The 18,258-nt window shown below is 36.4% G+C and overlaps 1 protein-coding gene across 3 annotated transcripts in view; it reads left to right on the top strand.

Moving 5' to 3' along the window:
• Spata6 (spermatogenesis associated 6) overlaps nt 1-18,258 on the top strand; it is an 85,121-nt gene that overhangs the window by 56,579 nt on the left and 10,284 nt on the right. For all 3 annotated transcript variants that reach the window (XR_005881315.1, XM_005072100.4, XM_040756967.1), the window contains 2 exons: nt 976-1,160; nt 5,192-5,291. Coding sequence is in view for 2 of the 3 variants with exons in the window: in XM_005072100.4 (XP_005072157.1) it covers nt 976-1,160; nt 5,192-5,291 (285 nt within the window). In the remaining variant the exon portion in view is untranslated. The remainder of the gene's footprint in view (nt 1-975; nt 1,161-5,191; nt 5,292-18,258) is intronic.

Raw genomic sequence — 18,258 nt, 5'->3', positions numbered from 1 at the left:
AATAAAACTCTATTGTGTATATGTACCACAATAATGGACTCAGATTGAGGCCGTAATGTTCCCATTTTGTCTTCAGGCCTTTTTTACTATGTTCTCCTTATGGTGAGGTCCCTGCTGACCACTTCTTCTAAAACAATTTCTTTTCATCTGCTCCCATTCCACCCACCAGCATTTCTGATATCCTTTCTTGTCTTACTTCTTTTGGTGGAATTTAATACTCTTTGGAAAACCTCATATTTTATTTATGTATCTTGCACCATGTTTACGTTTTAAAAGTTATTTATCCTTAATAGAATTCTGCTTGAGTACAATTCCATAATTGTACAAATGTGTTAATTTGTCTATCTTGATTCATGTATCTGGCTGTTCCCAGAAGCAATGAAAGTTATAGGGAGAATTTGTATTGTACCTGCTTGACCCTCAGAGCAAAATTAAGCAATCATTTATTCATATGTATTCTTTATTTATGTACATTAGATACTTCCCAACCCTAACTCAAAAATATTTTGAGTTAGTAAAATTGTATCATCTTGTGACTACCTAGATATGACTTAAACAAGAACAGCAACAGCAGATATGCTTAAGTGGATGGAAGAAAGCCCAGGAGGCCTCAACCCTATAGAGAACTACAAGCAATTAGATAATGCTCAGAATAGGGGAAATAGCCTTATCCAGTGAAGAGCATATCAATTAATTTTCCATACCGATCACCTGTCAACAGAATGAGCAGTGTTTTTATGTAGTTAGGGATATACATATAACAACAATTAATGAAAATGAGACCATAAATTTTAAAAGGGAGCAAGGCAAGAGCCATAGATGAACATTTAGAGGGAGGAATTGGATGGAAGGATGATATAATTGCAATTTCAGAAAATAAATAATTAGAAACAAAATATATTGTACATATTTTGTATAGTATGTATGCATGTATGTGCTTTATATTTGTATATACCCATATATTTTTAAAAACAGGTTATCAGGACACCACATGGGAGAGACTTTGATGATCCCTTTGAAAGGTGTGAGGAATTTTTGAGCCCAAGGACATGTAACAAGGCCCAGCATTCTGCAAGGACCTTACTAGTACACTCAGCACCCTCAACAGCACCAAAGCATTGTCCAAGCCCTGTGCTAAATAGAGCCTCTCTCAGGGAAAGGTAAGTGTAGTTTCTTTTGCTCCTCATCTTTTCTTTATGAACAGAAAGATTATGAGTTCAAGGCCAGCCTTGGGTATACTTTTCATCTTTTGAATATTCAGCATTAGAAACAGAAAGCAGAATAGTCATATGAAGTAATTGTTTATAAAATTAAAACTTGATTTTGAGGCTTACTTAAAGTGTTTGTTTGGAATAGATTATAGATTGTGTCAATATTTCTTCCTAGCATAGTTCACTTGAAGTGAGTTTATTAGTCAGATCTGGACTCTATCCCTAATTAGCTAATAAAATTCTTAAAGTGAAAAATCTGAATTGTGATAGGTTGTTTTAGTAGACTCATAGTGGCTTATATTATTGATTGCCCTAAGTATAGAAATAGCCCAGGTTGAATTCTCCAATTAGTCTCAATGGTGAAACATGCATTGTTGTATGGCATCTGACTTCTCATTTACTCCTGCCAGCAACCCAATAGAATCTAAATCACAGGAAGAGTCAAGCTCTCCCTCTAGGAATGCTTGCATCCTGAGTCTGAAGGATTGTTATATATTGGGCATGAGAAAAAAACCACCATTTTTTAAATGAAACTATTCTTTCCCCATTTTAAAAGAATCTAGGCTATTTAATAAACTTTTACAGAAAATTGAAACTTGGGAGATATATTTTTAAAACCTTGACTTTCACATTCCTTGGCTACAGATGGCATAAAAAAGTAGCCACTGAATTCTTAAAGAATATTAAGTTCATTCACCAGACATAATTGCAGTGATTTAGTTAACTATACCAGTAGTCCAGCTGAAAACAGCTTTCTTGAACAAGATTATTGCTGCAGCGTTAAAGCATTCTGTTTTGAACAGATAGTTTTATCTGTTTCCTCATTAGCTTTGTAAGTATTTGTATGGGGGGATAGGAGGAGGGAGGGAGATGATGTAAGCATGTGTGTGATGATGGCCTGTTGATAGTGAGATATAGAATATTTTAAATTTAATTGGTTTTTGAGAATTTCAGGCATAAAACTGCTACATTTACATCATTCCCCTCTCCTCCCTCCACAAAGCTCCTCCCACGTCTCCTCACTTCTTCTTAAATTCATGGCCTCCTTTTCTATAATCATTATTGTTATATACACATGTGTATACACACATACTCAATGCATTTAGTGTTGCTCATATATGTAACCTATATGGGTCTCTTCCCTGGAGAAATCTGATTTTCCCTCCCCTTAGTGACCACTGATTTCCTGTAACTCTTCACCTAGGTCTGGAGCCTTGGAAAATTTCCCCCACTCATGCTGACACATTTTCCTGTACTATCATTAACCATGCTTTGTTTAGGCAACCATATTTCTGCGATTTCATGTGTGCATCATCCCTTTTATGTCTAGAAGGCACTATCTTGCAGTGGCTTGGGGTACTCTGACTCTTAAGATCTTTCCACTCCCTCTTCTGTCATATTCCCTGAGCTTAAGAGTAGGTGTGCTGTTGTAGTAGATGTACCAATTGGAGTCAGGTACCTTGACATCACTTGTTTTCTACATTTTGACCAATTTTGATTGATTCCATTTCTAGTTCATTAGAATCATGCCTAAAGGGTAATAGTAATGTGATATAGGAGAGTTCTCATGTGGTGTGTGTGTATATGTGTGACCATATTGTTTTGTGTCCTTAAAATTGTTTTTGAGTATCTTGTTGAATTCTTTTTTAAATGTACTACAATAGCACAGTATTAATTGGGAAGGAACCTGGTTTATTTTGTCTGTGTATAGAATGTAGACAGTCTGTAAATTCTTTCTTGAATATAGCTAAAATTATCTGTCCAACTATATTTCAGTGGAAGAAATATCTTAAAAGTAAATGTAACTATTTGCGTTCTCTCTTCCACCTTCCCTCAAGTTTTATGAGACGTAGTTTCACTCCAAAATCTCAGCTGACCTGGAAATTGCTATGTAGACCAGATTGACCTAGCCTTGTGCTGATTCTCCTGTGTCTGCCTAAGGAGAGTTAGTGTAACTTATTTTCATGTTGAATAATATGATTAATCTCTTACTAAAATACAATAAATGCTCTTAATAGTCAGCATTGCCTGTTTTATTTTGGATTCAATGAAAATATGGCACATTTAAAATAAATGGTGAATTAGTTTGAACTCACTATGAGTTGAAATTTTGTTAATGTTCATTACAAGTATTATAATTTTTCCCAACAAAGTGTAATGCCTCCATTTTGATGCATTTTGTCTATAAGGAAGGACATGCTCCTAGTAGTCAACTCATATTACTAGGAACAAAATGTTTTATTTTTTTAGGACTCAGTAGCCCTCTTTAAATGAATGACAATTTTAGGTTTGGTGTTTCTAGGACTAGCAATATATTTGCAAATGTTTATACAATCTATTGTAGTTATGAAACAGTTGCAAATGAAACTGATACAACTGTGTATTGGATATCCCAATTGGAATTTTTGTCTAAAAGTTGTATGTCAGAGGCCCAGCTTCAAGAGTTTATATGTATGGTATTCATTAAAATAATATTTTCTCTAAGTAGGCAGTAAGATGCTAACCCTTTGATCATGTTTTTAATGAACAGATTTTAAAAACTTCATCAGTTTAAGTCAACTAGTTCTTATTTTAGTCCAAGTGCTTTTTTCTTTTCACCCACTAAAAAACTACCTCCAGATATTGCCATGCCATAAAATGGTTTCAATTTTGTTTGTATTACAGAAGCACATTTTTCTCTAAGTATAAACATTATTATGACTCCAGATTTTTTTTTACACTTTACAATGTTACTAAAATCAGGCTTAGATATTAGCATACCTAATTAAAAGGGAATTGGTGCCCTTTTAAATCAGGCTTACGTTTTTTTCTTTTGTAAATCATATTAAAGATTGTGAGGCAAGCATTCCTTATGCCATAGCACAGACTAATGGCTCTGTTCTTAGTGCTGTTTGGAGACCCTGGAGTTGCACAGCTGGATCTTAGATTCCCACAATGGGTTTCATGTACTGAAATAATTGTTCTGCCAATCCACTTCCATAGGTGCAGCTAATCTTCCTTTTATCTACGTGAGAAATTGTTTAGGATTATCTACTAAATGATTATTGATTATGTCCTTTAAAGTATATCATTTAAACCATTCATCTATTTATTGATCTGTACCTTGTATAATAATGTAATATTCTAATTTTGTAAGAACAAGCTGAGGGGACCAAAGGGCACCAAATTTAAGTAATATTTTAACACACTTCCTGTTTCTTTATAGGGGAATTATCAACACTTCAAATATATGTATTATAATTAAGGGGATCAGGAAATTTTCATGATGACCTGAATAAAATAAAATACCTTAATTATATGAAAGTCAATTTTGAATTAAGGAAGAGCAGAATGAATATAAATAGATGTTTCATTTTTCCTTTGACATTTTAAATCCCAATACACAGTCTCAAATTAAAGCCATAGTTTTCTTGTATATATTTAAATATTTCATTCTTTTAAAAATATGATTCTCATAGTGGATAGAGAGGTGATATCTGTTGAGATGGGGCCATTTTATTCCTAGCCTGAAAAAGTGAAAATGGAAATGTGAGTAGATTCTAAGTAGTATTTTCATCTCTTACACATATTTTGCTTATTTCATAAAGTTGGTGGGTTGTAGCTTCCTGTTTATTCCTTATAGTTTCAAAGTAAATTAAATTATTAGAGAATAAGTGCTAATTTTAAAGACATCATACATGAAATTATTGTTTTGATGTGAAAAGCTACATCTTTACTTAGAGATAAACACTAAAGAGTGGTGTGTTGAAATAATTAAAGTGATCAGATATGTAGGTATTTTTCCCAAATACATGTCAAAATTAATTAAGACTGTTTTTAGACATTATAGAAGATTGATAGGGTAGCAGAGTATAAGTATCTGAATAAGCTCTTTCTCCTCATCATTGGCCAAAGGAAGAAGTTCTATTATTTTAAGCTTATAAAGTTTGGGGAAATTTTCTTTCCTCTCTTTAAAAGTTCTCTGTTTTTTGTGTCCACAGATTCCACTCTGATTGGTGTTCACCTTCAAACTGTGATGAGATCCATGACCGGGTGAAAGATGTCTTGAATTCACATCATGTTCATGCAAGACATTTATGTGTTAGTTTCTTTATTTTCCCTTTCTAATAGGCTCCCTAAACTGGCCAAGGTGCTTACAGGTTGTGATTCTTAGTTATGGGGAAGAGAATACATTTTCTGAAGGAATCACTGGGTTTACTGCAGGTCAGGTAACCAACTTGCTGCTTGCCCAGAGTCATACAAAATTCCTTTTAATTATTACTTTTGTGGATTTTGTTAGATTTATTTAGTGTGTGTACATGTGCTGGGACACATGTGGAGGTCAGAGAACAATTCTTTCCTTTCACCGTGTGTCTGCCCTGATTTTGTCTGGACCAGAATCCGGTCATTGGGGCTGAAAACAAGGGCCTTTTTTGGTTGAGCCATCTTGGAGTCCTAGGGTTCTTTGCTGTTTTTTCATGTTTCATCTACTATACTAGATATTTAACATTGATCGTGTGAACTATCAGCATTTTTAATCACAATTATCTTACAAAAAGTCACCAAATAGTTTCTCCATAATAATCTCAAGGTTTTCATAATGTAGAAAGTCTTATTTTGTGATCCAGTGATAACCCATTTGGTGAAGGTGCATTTGATTCCACAGATAGATTAGGGAGAGGGGATGTGTGGAGTACTTCTTCTAAATCAGGTGTTGAGCTGATTGACATGTCAATAAATATACAAAAGAAAGAAGAGCAGGTCAGGGTTAGCTTCATTTTGGGAAGTTAGCAGTACACAAGGTTTTCTGAGGTAAAGTAAATAAATGTGTTTATATTTGTGGTAACTTGGAGTTACAACAATATAATATTTTTGTATTAGGTTATTAAATTTCATTAATTAATTTGAAACAATTACTTCTTATAGTTTGCATTTTTCAAGTCATACCAGTTTTCTTTACAAAAATAAAAATCTAGCTAATTTTAGTGAAGATTGTAGTTATGTTTAGATTAATTAAAATTTATATTTTTCTTTTTACTACTTTAGTTATTCAATTTTAAAAACTATCTGTTCTTAATTTGTCTATTACTCTTAACATGCATACAGAACAAATTATTTCTTGGATGACTTTTCTAATAGTATTAAAATGTGAAAACACTGAACTTTTTGTATGTTTATTACCATTATGTTACTTCTATATGCTTTAATAATTAATATACCCTGAAATATAGAATATCTAACATGTATATATTTCTATATTTCTAAAACACAAGAAGTTATTGTTATTCATAAAGTAACAATTATTAGGTTCATATTTGTCTTATTCCTCATCATATATGAGTAGTGAGAAATGGAGACTTTAAATCAGAATCCATAGTATTTCCAGCAGTATCAAATCGAAGTGCTTAGGTACAATTCTACCAGAATATATGTGGGTTGTATGTGTGGTGTGAAGGGCAAACATGAATGAAAGAAGAGTAGGAAAAGGAGCAGTGTGCCACACTGACAGACAGATGGAGGATTTGGTATTTGAAACTTGGTGAACTTACATCCTGTGAAGACCAGAGTCCTGTGCATATTAGGCAGACACTCTGCAGGGGGTCTATGTTCCCAGACCATTTCATGTTATCTTCTAATTTTTTTATATGTAAGAGTATTTTGCCTGAATGTATGTATTTATATCGTGTATGTGCCTGGTGCCCACAGAGATCAGAAAAGGGCACTGAATACCCTGGAACTGGAGTTCCCAATGGTTGTCAGCCACTGTTTGGGTACTGGGAACTGAACTAAAAACCCTCTGTGAGAGGAACAAGTGCTTTTAGCTGTTGAGTCATCTCCCCAGCTAATTTTTTTATATTGTCTTAATCAAAACCCCAGTATACTTTAAAAAACCAAATATTGACAAGCAAGCAGATTCTAAAAAACACATGGAAATACAAAGGAAATTCTAAAATCTAAACAAGGACCAATGAGATAGCTCAGCCAAAGCTGACAACCTGAGTTCAGTCCCTGGGAACTCACATAGTTGAAGGGGACAACCTACCTCTGAGTATTGCCATTTCACTTCCATACATTTGCCATGGCACTTGTGTACATGAGCACACATGTACAAACATATTCACAGGTATACATGCAAGCAATAAATAATATAATGAAAGGAGATTTTAATTATTTGTAATGAACTCCTACATGTATACAGTGAAATGTGATCATATCTACCTCTTATTTTCCCCTCTGACTCCTTCTACCTTATGTCTCCAACACAGCACCTTCCAAAATAATCCTTTAGTTCACTTTTATGTGTACTCTGCACTGGAGCATGGGAGCCTAATAGTGGCTACATCTTCAAAGAATAATGATTCTCCCTTCTCTAACAACTATCCACTGCCAATAGAAATTTGTTCTGAAAAGAACAAAGGTGGAAGACTCGCCATCTAGCCTTAGCAATTTATTGTGTTGAGGACAGTGTAGCATTCACTCACTGAAGCCACAGAAATATCAAATGAGTAGAACAGAGATGCTACAGATTGACCTACAGAAATGCTATTGCTGTTATGTGAAAAAGCTGCAAAGCCAATTTAACAGAGCCCCAGGAAGTTCTTGCTCCTGTTCCCCAGTGTTGAGACTGTATGTATGCCACCACTCCTTGTGTAGCTTACATTGGTGCTGGGGTTGAACTTGTGTCCCCTGGCTATCAAGGCAGGTGGGAAGTCCCTGGCTATCAAGGCAGGCTGTCTTCCCACCCAACACTTTATAGTTTTGCCTTGTGAACAAATGGTTTTGTATGAAAATAAAACAACCCAGCAGCAACAAAAAAGAAAATTCCCTTGGCCCCTAATTCATAACAGATCAAGAGACCTCATGTATTACAATACCTTCAAAGGAAAGCATAGAGAAAATATGGACAATTTGAATTTGGCAAGGGATTTTTTGACATGACACAACCTATACCAGACAAAACAAAATTAAATTAGACCTCATAAAGTTAATAAATGTCTGCTTCATGAAAGGCACTGGTAGAGGAATGGAAAACCTTAGTCTGGGTGAAAATATTTTTAACAGGGCCCGGCCCGGATTTGATCTCCAGACCCATGTGGGGTGGAGAGGAGGAGTAGGGACTAGCCAAAGTTCTTATCACAAGTGATCATCATGTTCTCTTTGGTGTCATGTGATGTGAAGTGTTCTCTACTATGTTGTCACCTTAGTCTAATTTGAGAAAATGTATCTATACTAAAAGACTTTTCAAAACGTATAAACACTGGGTTGGAGCAATGGCTAGTCTTACAACCCAAAACATAAACTACTTGAGCAGTTTTCTTACAAATTACCAAGTAATTGGTCATAGATTAGAAGAGACTAAGGAGACATGATGACTAAATGCTATGGCTATTCTGTACTGAACACTGTAAAAACAGAAGGACATTGTTGAGAAGCCTGAAGATATGAATATAGCTGGCAGCTAATGTGATTGTGCTGTGAGAGTATCTTAGTTTCGCTGAGTGTACCCTGTTATGTCAGATGCTCACATTAAGAGACCCTCAAAGAAAGGGGGCACCTCTGTTTATCGTTCTGTATCATCTCTGCAACTTTTCTGTAAATTTAAATTGTATTCCAGACGTTATTGAGAGTTTCATTTCTGCCCCCTCAGTTTTAATAAGAGTTGGTGTGATTCCAGGCTTTCTTCCTCTCACAGGAAGGAAATTTTTTTGCTTGCTCAGCGTGGAACTCACTTCCTTCTACTTTGGCAGGCTTTCCACTTTAGTGGATCCCTCACTCTGCAGTTCCCAGTGTTCATCACGGAGGGGGCTGTGTGCTCAGGGTTGCACCCATGGAGTCTCACTGGGGCTTGCTTCTTAGGTCTTTAATTTTGTCTGTCTCACACAGGGGATTACCAAACCCCTGTGATTCCTCTGTCCTCCAGCAGTGGAACCGTTGAACAAAGCAGAGTCTTGGCATTTGTTCTGTACTCAAAAGCCACAGATGCTCCCAGGAGAAAGCCAGCTGTGGACCATCAGCTCACCTCTTTGGGGTTATGTCCCCTGGGGACTCTTTTCACCACAATTACAGTTGTTTGAGCAGCTTTCTGGTGCTTTTAGATAGCAGACCAGTCAAGGTAGTCAGTATACTCCATCCTATTCAAAAGTAGGAGACTTTCGCTACATTTTAAAAAATTTTTTATTTGCCTCGGGCTTGGCTTACTGGGGTGTAAAATAATGCTGTCCATGTTGGCTTATGTTAGGCACTAATTTCAATACAGTCCAGCAGCAAACGGAGCACAAACATAATTAGCCAACATTTCCTGCCTGCATTCATTCATACAGCGTCCCCTCCTCAAGTGGCTGCGTGCTCTGCACAGCACTGTACAAAGCTCAGAGGCTCTTCTTATGAAATCGAATTTTCTCCCCGTAAGGAACACACAGTGTTTTAATAAACTACTGAATGAATATGAAACAGTAAAAAAGAAAACAGCTGCTACAGCATGCAATTAAGTGTATTAATAAAAAGCATAAGCATGGATTATTGTTATCCCAGAGAAAAACTGAAATTGGCATAGGAATGGTAACGTTTATTAGAGGCTAGGCCCTGTGCCCACATTACTCAGTTTTTCCTCTCAATAATCTTGGAAATTAAGTATTAGGTCATATATAGTCTTTCAAAGACAAGGAAGCTGACATACCGGAAGGTGAAGTGACATGTATAAGGTTACACAACCACTGTAGATGCTCTTAACCAGAACTTGAATTCAGGTGACATCCTTGATCTTAACCACTCCATTCTATGGTGATAAATGCCAACTATAGTCATATACACATAAGCCCAGAGATGTGGTCAAGCTTAAGCATGTATAAATATATTCCCTTACATGCTCAAAAATAAGTGAATATGGCAGACGAGGTTGCTGACCTTCTTGTATCAGCATGTTTCCCATTTTTTTTGTAAGGAGTGGGAACTTGGTTTAGGGCAAGAATTAAGAGTTTGGAATGAGGAATCAGAAAGGATGAGTGAATTGCCAGGAAGTATTGTAGTTTAGGTTTGATAAGTTGAAACTGAAATATACATTTAGTTGGAATTTATTAAATTGCCACCTTTTGCCAGGCACTTAACTAAGTGGTATTTTTATGCTGGCTTTGAAACCAGACTTTTGTCAAAGATATTTATATAATTTCTTCATATGTGTTACAGGTTTTTGTGTATTTAGTATATGTAGCATGTTTAGAAGGACAGCCATGTAATAAGTATTTAGTAAATCTTGTTCTTTAAAATCATGCACCTCCTAACTGGTCTGAGGCTTCCAGTGCTACATAAACTCAGACTCTCTGGTGCCCAAGCAGTGTGAAGCAATGGATGATCCCCAAATGGACCAAACCCTGCCATTGCTTCTGCATCCACACATTTGGCACCTGTGTCCCCTCCCCCTCCATACCCAAAGGAAGACTGAAACAGATTCTAAGGGAGATAGACCCAGGACTGGAGAGTGGACTGCAGAGTTGGGATCAGTGACAAAGAGTGCTTCTTACTCTTTGAAGGTGAACCGGGTTCAGTTCACAGCACCACATCGTGGTTCATAAACTCCTTCCTTTGATGACCTCACATGCATACATACATACATACATACATACATACATACATACATACATACATACTCATACATACATGTAGGCAAAACATACACATATGGTAAAGTAAATCTCAAAAACATTTGAGAGAGAGAGAGAGAGAGGAGAGAGAGATAGAGAGTGTGTCTGCTAAACCTGAGCCTTCAAAATGGAGCTAAAGCCTGAAAAGCCCCTGCAAAGAAGGAAGGGAAGATTCCTGAAGTGGTAAAAGAAAAAAAATCCCACAGAACACAGAGATGCCAAAACAGAGCAGGCAGAGACATCTGGGGCACCACAGATGCCAAGGGAAGGATACAGATTTTATAGCTAAACTCATGCACAGTGCAAATTGAAATACCATTTTATCAAGTTTTACAAGGATGCAGAATTTGGGTTTTTAAAGCTCTTTTAGCACATAGAACCCTTCATTGCGTTGGGAGGATGGCACATATGTTACTAAGAGAATGTCTTCTGAGCCTGGCCGATGTGGGGAAAATACCTTTCCCAGGCTATTTTTAAAGACTCCCAGAGGGGATCCCTTAGTGACAGTGCATGGCAGCCAGTTATATCTTTGTTGTGTAGGAAGACCCAAATTCATTTTTATTCTCTCTTCCTTTTCTACCATTAACATAGACTTAAGTCTCTTAAAACCATGGCACTGTTGGGACTGACACCCCCAAAGCACTCTGGACTCTACAGTGGCATTACACATGGTATCCCCCAGAAAAGCGTGGTTCCTTTTTAAAAAGACTGTCACTTCCTGAAAGTCAGGGTCTGCTTCTGAAAAGATGTTAAACAGTGTGCCAAATGTAAAAGCTTAGCTCTTTCTCTAAACTGCCCCTGTTCACAGTATCCCATGAAGACTTGATTGGATCCAATAGCTTCTTTCTGACTTTGGTAATCACTGTAAGAAGGGACGTTGAATGTTCTTGCACATGGTTAATGCCTGGCTGCTCTTGTCCTGAAATACCATGATTGTTCACTAAAAATACATTTAATGATGCTGGAAAATAGTTTGGCTTGGGAAAAGAGATCACTTGTCTATGGTGTATAGAATAGGATGAGGACAATGGATAGAGTTTCTGGTGGTCAGTACAGGCCTTCAGGCTTGACGGCAGGTACCATTTCTTACTGAGCCATCCCATTGCCCTCACCTCTTTTTCAGTAAGCAACCAAAGAGTTAAGTTCTTTGGGTATTTGTGAGATTTATTATTTTTTTCAAGAATAATTATGCTTTTGTTAACTGTTTACATATATTTCTTATGAATTATGTATTTGTCTTTCTTCTAAATTATTTTTCTAATATTTTCTCCATCTCGAATTGTTTTGGTGGTTGTCTTTTCTGGTTGTAGATTTCTCTCTAAGTGATGCATAGACAAACTCACTGGCTCAATGTCTGTGAGTTCTGATATTTTTATCTATAGCCTTTATGCCACTGATTTGACGAGGCATATTCTTTGGTTGCTTTTAAAACACAATTGCCTACACAGAGAATTTCTATTAAATTTGCCGAAAATAGTTTTGACCCTTTGAATTGCTTTTCAATTCCAGGTGTTTAACTTTGAAGTTTATTAATCATACCCACATACATTGTGGTGTTGCTTATTTTAGATTATTATGGTTTCTTATTATATCTATTTTAAATTTTTGTGACTATATTTATAATTCTTTAGTATTTATTTGTTCTGTTTCCTGGCCTTTGACTTCTTTTTCAGGAACTTCTGTTACATATATATTGGGTCTAATTTGCACATATGCTGCTTGGTTTTTGCCAACTTAACATAAAATCTAGACTTATCTGCAAAGGAGGAATCTCAGCTGAGACATTGCCTCCATCAGGTTGGCCTGGACATGTTTGTGAGGGCATTTTCTTGGGTCTGTGAGTTCCTGCCTTGGACTCCTTCAATGATGGACTATAACCTGTACATCAAATAAACTCTTTCCTCCCCAAGCTGTTTTTTTTTATCAGTGTTTTATCAAAGCAAAAGAGAAGCAAACTGGGACACAAATGGGTACCGGAGAATGCGATTTTTCTATAATGGGTATAATCATGTGGTACTTTTGCCTTGGTCTTTTTTATGGCAGGAAGGTAGAGTATTTGAAAGAGTTGGGCTCTAAAAGCAGTTGAGTGGTCTAAACTTAATGAGCTGTTGTGGTAACTTGGAAGACAATGCTGAGAGAAATGGAGGGGCCGGCATGTGATCTTTCAGGGGGAATATGTTGGGCTGTTCGTGTGATATTTCTGACTAAGAATATGAGGAAGTAAAAATCTTTGTTTTAATGAGACAAGTAATGCTAGTTAGCTGGAGCTAAAGTATAATCGGCTGTGATTTTTAATAAGAGACTAGCACCACTCATGTGAAATCATCTGGAAGTTTTTCTTCAGAGTCAGTATACAGAACCTGTGGTCCAGAGAGGACCAAGGCTACTTATCAAGCTGACAGCTGAACTTATGAGTCTCCCACCTAGTACAGATTTTGAAGGCATGGAGGGTTCTGTAGCGCAGCTATGACTTGACCCCACTGGCAAGGTCAGTGTCCCTGCTGGAGCCCAGAAGGCCATTGTGAAGATGCTGCCTTGGTTACAGTGCAAACCCCAGGATTGGAAGGATGTTGTCTTTTTGTTTTGTGTCTTTTCATCTCTAACCAACTCATGATCTTTCTTTATGAAATAATTTTCCTTAACTTTTTGGACCTCATACATGCTAGGTAAACAGTCTACCTCTTACATTTTTACCAATACTTTCCTGATTTTTTAGGAACAAAATACAATTCAGTAAAAAATTTCAAGTGTTTACTCAGAGAATGCTTTTTTTAAATGACTTTTTTTTCTCCCCAAATGCACAACATAGTTTCTGGAATGTCTTGACGTTCTTTCTCTTCCCATTTGCATAGAATTTTTCTTTTTCTTTCCTTTTATTTCTCTGTTTACTTTGGATTATGGTTCCAGGTGTTATTTTACTGTGTGGCTTATGGAGAAAGGCAACTTTGACTGGTGGTTTTGAGAGTTAATAGATCCCAGGTGGCTCTAGCGCCTGTGGAATTTCCTGTAAACTATTTGTGTTCACTACTGGAGGAGTTAAAAAATCTGCTTTCAGTGGCTGTCCTTAAGCAGATGCACTGAGTTTCTGAGACTTTTGAAGTTATCAGTTGGATGTCCCATGGTTTTCCCCTGCAAGCTCCTTCACCCATGGTATACTAGCCTCCTTTGTTAATTAGGTGCCACACTAACAGGCTATCTTGTCATTTTATTGCACATGTTTTCTGTGGATTTTTGGTACTGCTATTTGGGTTATTTTAAATTTTTCTCTCATTGTGCATTTTACTCCTTTGCACAATAGAATGCATTTTAACAAAGTGTGTATTTGTAAAACAGCATCCATGTCAGTTGCAGCATTATTGGTAGCTTCAATTATCCTGGGTAATGCCTTAGGGACCTTCTTTCCACTAGATGCCACAGTATTCTAATATATGATAGGTAGATTAGTTTGATGGGATTTTGAACACTCAAAATCATATAATATTATGTTTTCAAGCCTAGTTTCATTAGTGGATCACTGTGTGTGTAACACGCCTGTCTTCACCCCTTTTCTGTGTAGATTCAGCAAATTATGCTGCACAAACAAAATTCTTGGAATCTAAAATCATTTACATGTTAACTATGGCACAATAGCAGAATTGAGAATTGACCTTTCACAAAGAATACCAAAGTCAGTCTACTGTAGTTCTAATTTGAGGCTAATGCACATGTAATCCTGTACACAGTGTTGTGTATGTCCTTTGATGAACACACACTAATTTGAAATGTAACTAAGAAGGACTTGATGCAGGACAAGAAACATGGGTATTCATGTGTTGGATACAGCATTATGTGTAATTCATATGCATAAGATGGAGAAGAAATGAGAAAACAGGAGTAGAGGAGAGGGGAAGGGAGGGATCTTCTGAATGAGATGCACTTAACATGAACTTCACTTATAGCTCATGTACACCTAATATTCCTACCACCTAGAGATTATTGTATAGAAGAATTTATGTACATTTCAAATCTTGACCCTTATTTTGATTTGATCCATTTTATGAGATCAGTGTGGAATTTTCCATTTTTGGAAAATACTCAAATACTTTGACTATTGAAGCATTTGCATTTGAATTAAGGATACTTAATTTACAATGCTTTTTGATCCTGAACTCCTAATATTTTCTTATCAATGTTTTAAAAGATGTATGGTTAGGTGTTGAGCCAGTTCAGCCTGCTCACTCAGGACTTATTAGGAGTCCTAGCTCACTATCTCTTCAAGTATGCCTTAGAAGAATTCCTTCATTTTTACTGTTTGAATCGTGAACTATTCGTTTAGATCTTATGACTGTGCCTCAAAAGTATCTTAAAATCATATTTCTAAAGTTTCAACATTGTTTTATTATTTTCTACACGTCTGTCTGTGCATCATTGTGTGCTGGTGCCTGCCGAGGCCAGAATGGAATATCAGACCCCCAGGAACTGGAGTATCAGACAATTGTGAACCTCTATGTGGTTCCTGAGAACTAAACCTGGGTCCTCTGGAAGATCAGCCAGTGCTCTTATCTGCTGGGGCATCTCCCTAATCCTGGATTCTTTGGTTGTATTTATCATTCTGTTTGCTTTTATTATGGCTATTTATTTTGGCACTTAATTAATTTTGATTATTACTAATTCTTACGCGCTATTGAACTTACCTCTCGAGTTGCTTATTTCAGTGACTATATTTTTAGTTCTAAAATCTTTCTTTCAGCCGGGCGTTCGTGGCGCACGCCTTTAATCCTAGCACTCGGGAGGCAGAGGCAGGCGGATCTCTGTGAGTTCGAGGCCAGCCTGGTCTACAAAGTGAGTTCCAGGACAGCCTCCAAAGCCACAGAGAAACCCTGTCTCGAAAAACCAAAAAAAAATCTTTCTTTCATCTTCATGGACTTATGTATGAAATTTTTAAAATTATGTCCAGTTATACAACTTTTCATCAATTTTCTTGATCATATTGTATCAATCACAAATAATAACCTAATGTTCTCATTTTCTAAAATGTAATATTTAGAATGTGTTTGTATTTGGATATTATCTGTTTTACTTTTTCTCAGCTCTAGGAGCATTGATAATTTTTAGATTAAATTTTGTGTATGTTTAAATCCTTTTGGATTTCTACATGAAGAAGAGGTTTTGTTTTCCTCTCCCAGGCAGGTAGCATTAAGAGCTAATCCAAAAGGGAGATACCTGACTTCAGGCTACATTGAGTTTTGATACATCCCAGTATATCTTTACTAAGAGTCCTGATCAACCCAGTTCAACTCTCACTTATGGCATTAGCTCCCACTTCAAATACAACCTTTAGGCCTTTACTAATAGCCTGATGCATTTTTTCCCTGCTTGTCAGATGTAGTGAATTGACATTTGGCCATTCGAGAGAAATATGAACCCAGTGGATACTTGACTTCAGATAACAGAAGGCTTAGTTCTTTACATTTCCACACTAGGAAGTTATTTATATGGCATTGTTTCGGGTAATGTGAAGGTGGACCACAGAGAGTATATCACCTGGTAATGTAATAGCTATTTTAGTGTAAATGTACACACTAAACTAATGATGTATTTCTAAAGATCTTGCTAAATGACACACGACTATATTTGAGTCCCTTCTGTCTCGGTTTATTGTGACACCTTTGCATTGCTAGTTTAGTATTTTCTGTCTTCTTTATTAGGCAGCTGCTCTGACTGAGACCATTCTGGCTACTCTCAGAAGTCAGGTATCCTTGGGTGCATGCTCCTTGCAAATAGTTTTCAGTTCACCCTCCTTTTCAGGGCTTCAGTACTCATCTGCTTTCCATCAATCTTTCTGGTGAATGTTTCTTTTAGGTACCATCATTGTAGAGCATGTTGTCTTTTCTATTCAGACATTTGGGGGTTAGCTTATTTGTCACCAGCCTGCCAAGCTTCAGAAGTCAGCAAATACATTCATATTCTTTTTTGCGTGTTTGAAAACTTTCTTTTTTTAATTCTTTATGCTTGTGGGATTCACACAACATTGTTCTTATTTTTCCCATATGTAGAAATTAGTTTTTGTTTCCATGGCCAGGGCTGGATTTTTATTCTGGCTAATCAGTGTTTGTAGTTTATAAAAAAAAAAGCTTCAGTGGGGACACTGAACTGTAGACAGTACTTAGAGGGATTTGTTTCTTGCAGCTGCAGTGCCTCTCGACCTTGGAGATGATCTCCATCTCTAAACACTGTTAGACTGTAAGAGACTGCACTCTGCATTCCAGATGTTTTGACTTGGATTTATGTCCCAGGAAGTTTTGTGAGTCAATCCATGCCATGGTTTGGAAGCTGGTTGGATTTATAAGGCGTTAAAGAATTTAAATTTTTCTTCTGCTCTTGTACAATCCTGAAAAGTTTTTGTGGTTTCCTTGTGCCTATCATTGATCTTTATTCAAATGTTAGCTGTGATCCTCAGCCTCTAGCCCATGCCCAAATCTTCAAATGCTTAATGAAAAATAGAGGTGTACACTGTAAGTACACTTTCAAAAGGGTTGTCTCTCTGATAGCTGAACATCGTAGTCATTAGGTTTGCTCCTAATATCCTAAAAAGTTCTTATTTTTCAGCTTTCCTGATTTGCAACAGAAGTAGCTGTTTGCTATGAATTATCCCATCCAACCCCAAAGAAATTTCTGTGTGTTTTTATGAGGATTTTTTTCTATCTCTTTGTGTTTGCTTTCTATTGCTATCACATATTATCATAACTTTATTGACTCCAATTGATCATCTTATATTTCTGTAAGTTAGAGGTCTGACAAAGGGCCATATATGACTAAATTCTATGCTTGTGTCCCTTCTACCATCTCAGTCATAGGCACTCTATCTGTAAATGCTCTTTCTGAGAATTCTTTGTATTCAGATCCAGCTGACTGTGTGTATATGCATGAGATGATTATTCCTAGTCATAGTCTGAAAATCATAACTATGTGGTAATGCAGTCTGTTTTGTTTCTTGGATCAGAATTCCCGTCAAGCCATCCTTGATCCAGTTTGGTAGCCTTCTATGTGAGTGGTGCTAGCAATGTGTTCTTACTCCTCTTAGGATAGTTTTTCCACTTATTTCTTTATTTGTCAGTCTTTTTCATCTGTCTCTATGCCAGTCAAGAAAAAGACCCAATGGAAAGTTTGAAAATAAATGATTAAATATTTATCATTTCAGTACTACCTAAAAGAAAACTATTTTAATAGTTGACAAAATTTTTAAAGAAAAAGTGCCAATAGAAAGATATGGAATTATTCATAAAAGTATTGACAACTAAAATTTTATGTACATTTTCCAAAATGTTTTAACTTGATTATGATTCACTGGCATTTTGACAACAAATGTGTCCTTTGCAGTTTCATGCCATCAGCAAATTTAAAAAGTATATTTTCTTCACAATCTGTGTAGATGTGTTTTCTTACATGAA

Source organism: Mesocricetus auratus, unplaced genomic scaffold (genome assembly GCF_017639785.1).
Source record: "Mesocricetus auratus isolate SY011 unplaced genomic scaffold, BCM_Maur_2.0 Super-Scaffold_100014, whole genome shotgun sequence".
Taxonomy (NCBI): domain Eukaryota; kingdom Metazoa; phylum Chordata; class Mammalia; order Rodentia; family Cricetidae; genus Mesocricetus; species Mesocricetus auratus.
The sequence above is the reverse complement of the archived record's forward strand: the minus strand, read 5'-3'. Positions and strand labels throughout refer to the sequence as shown.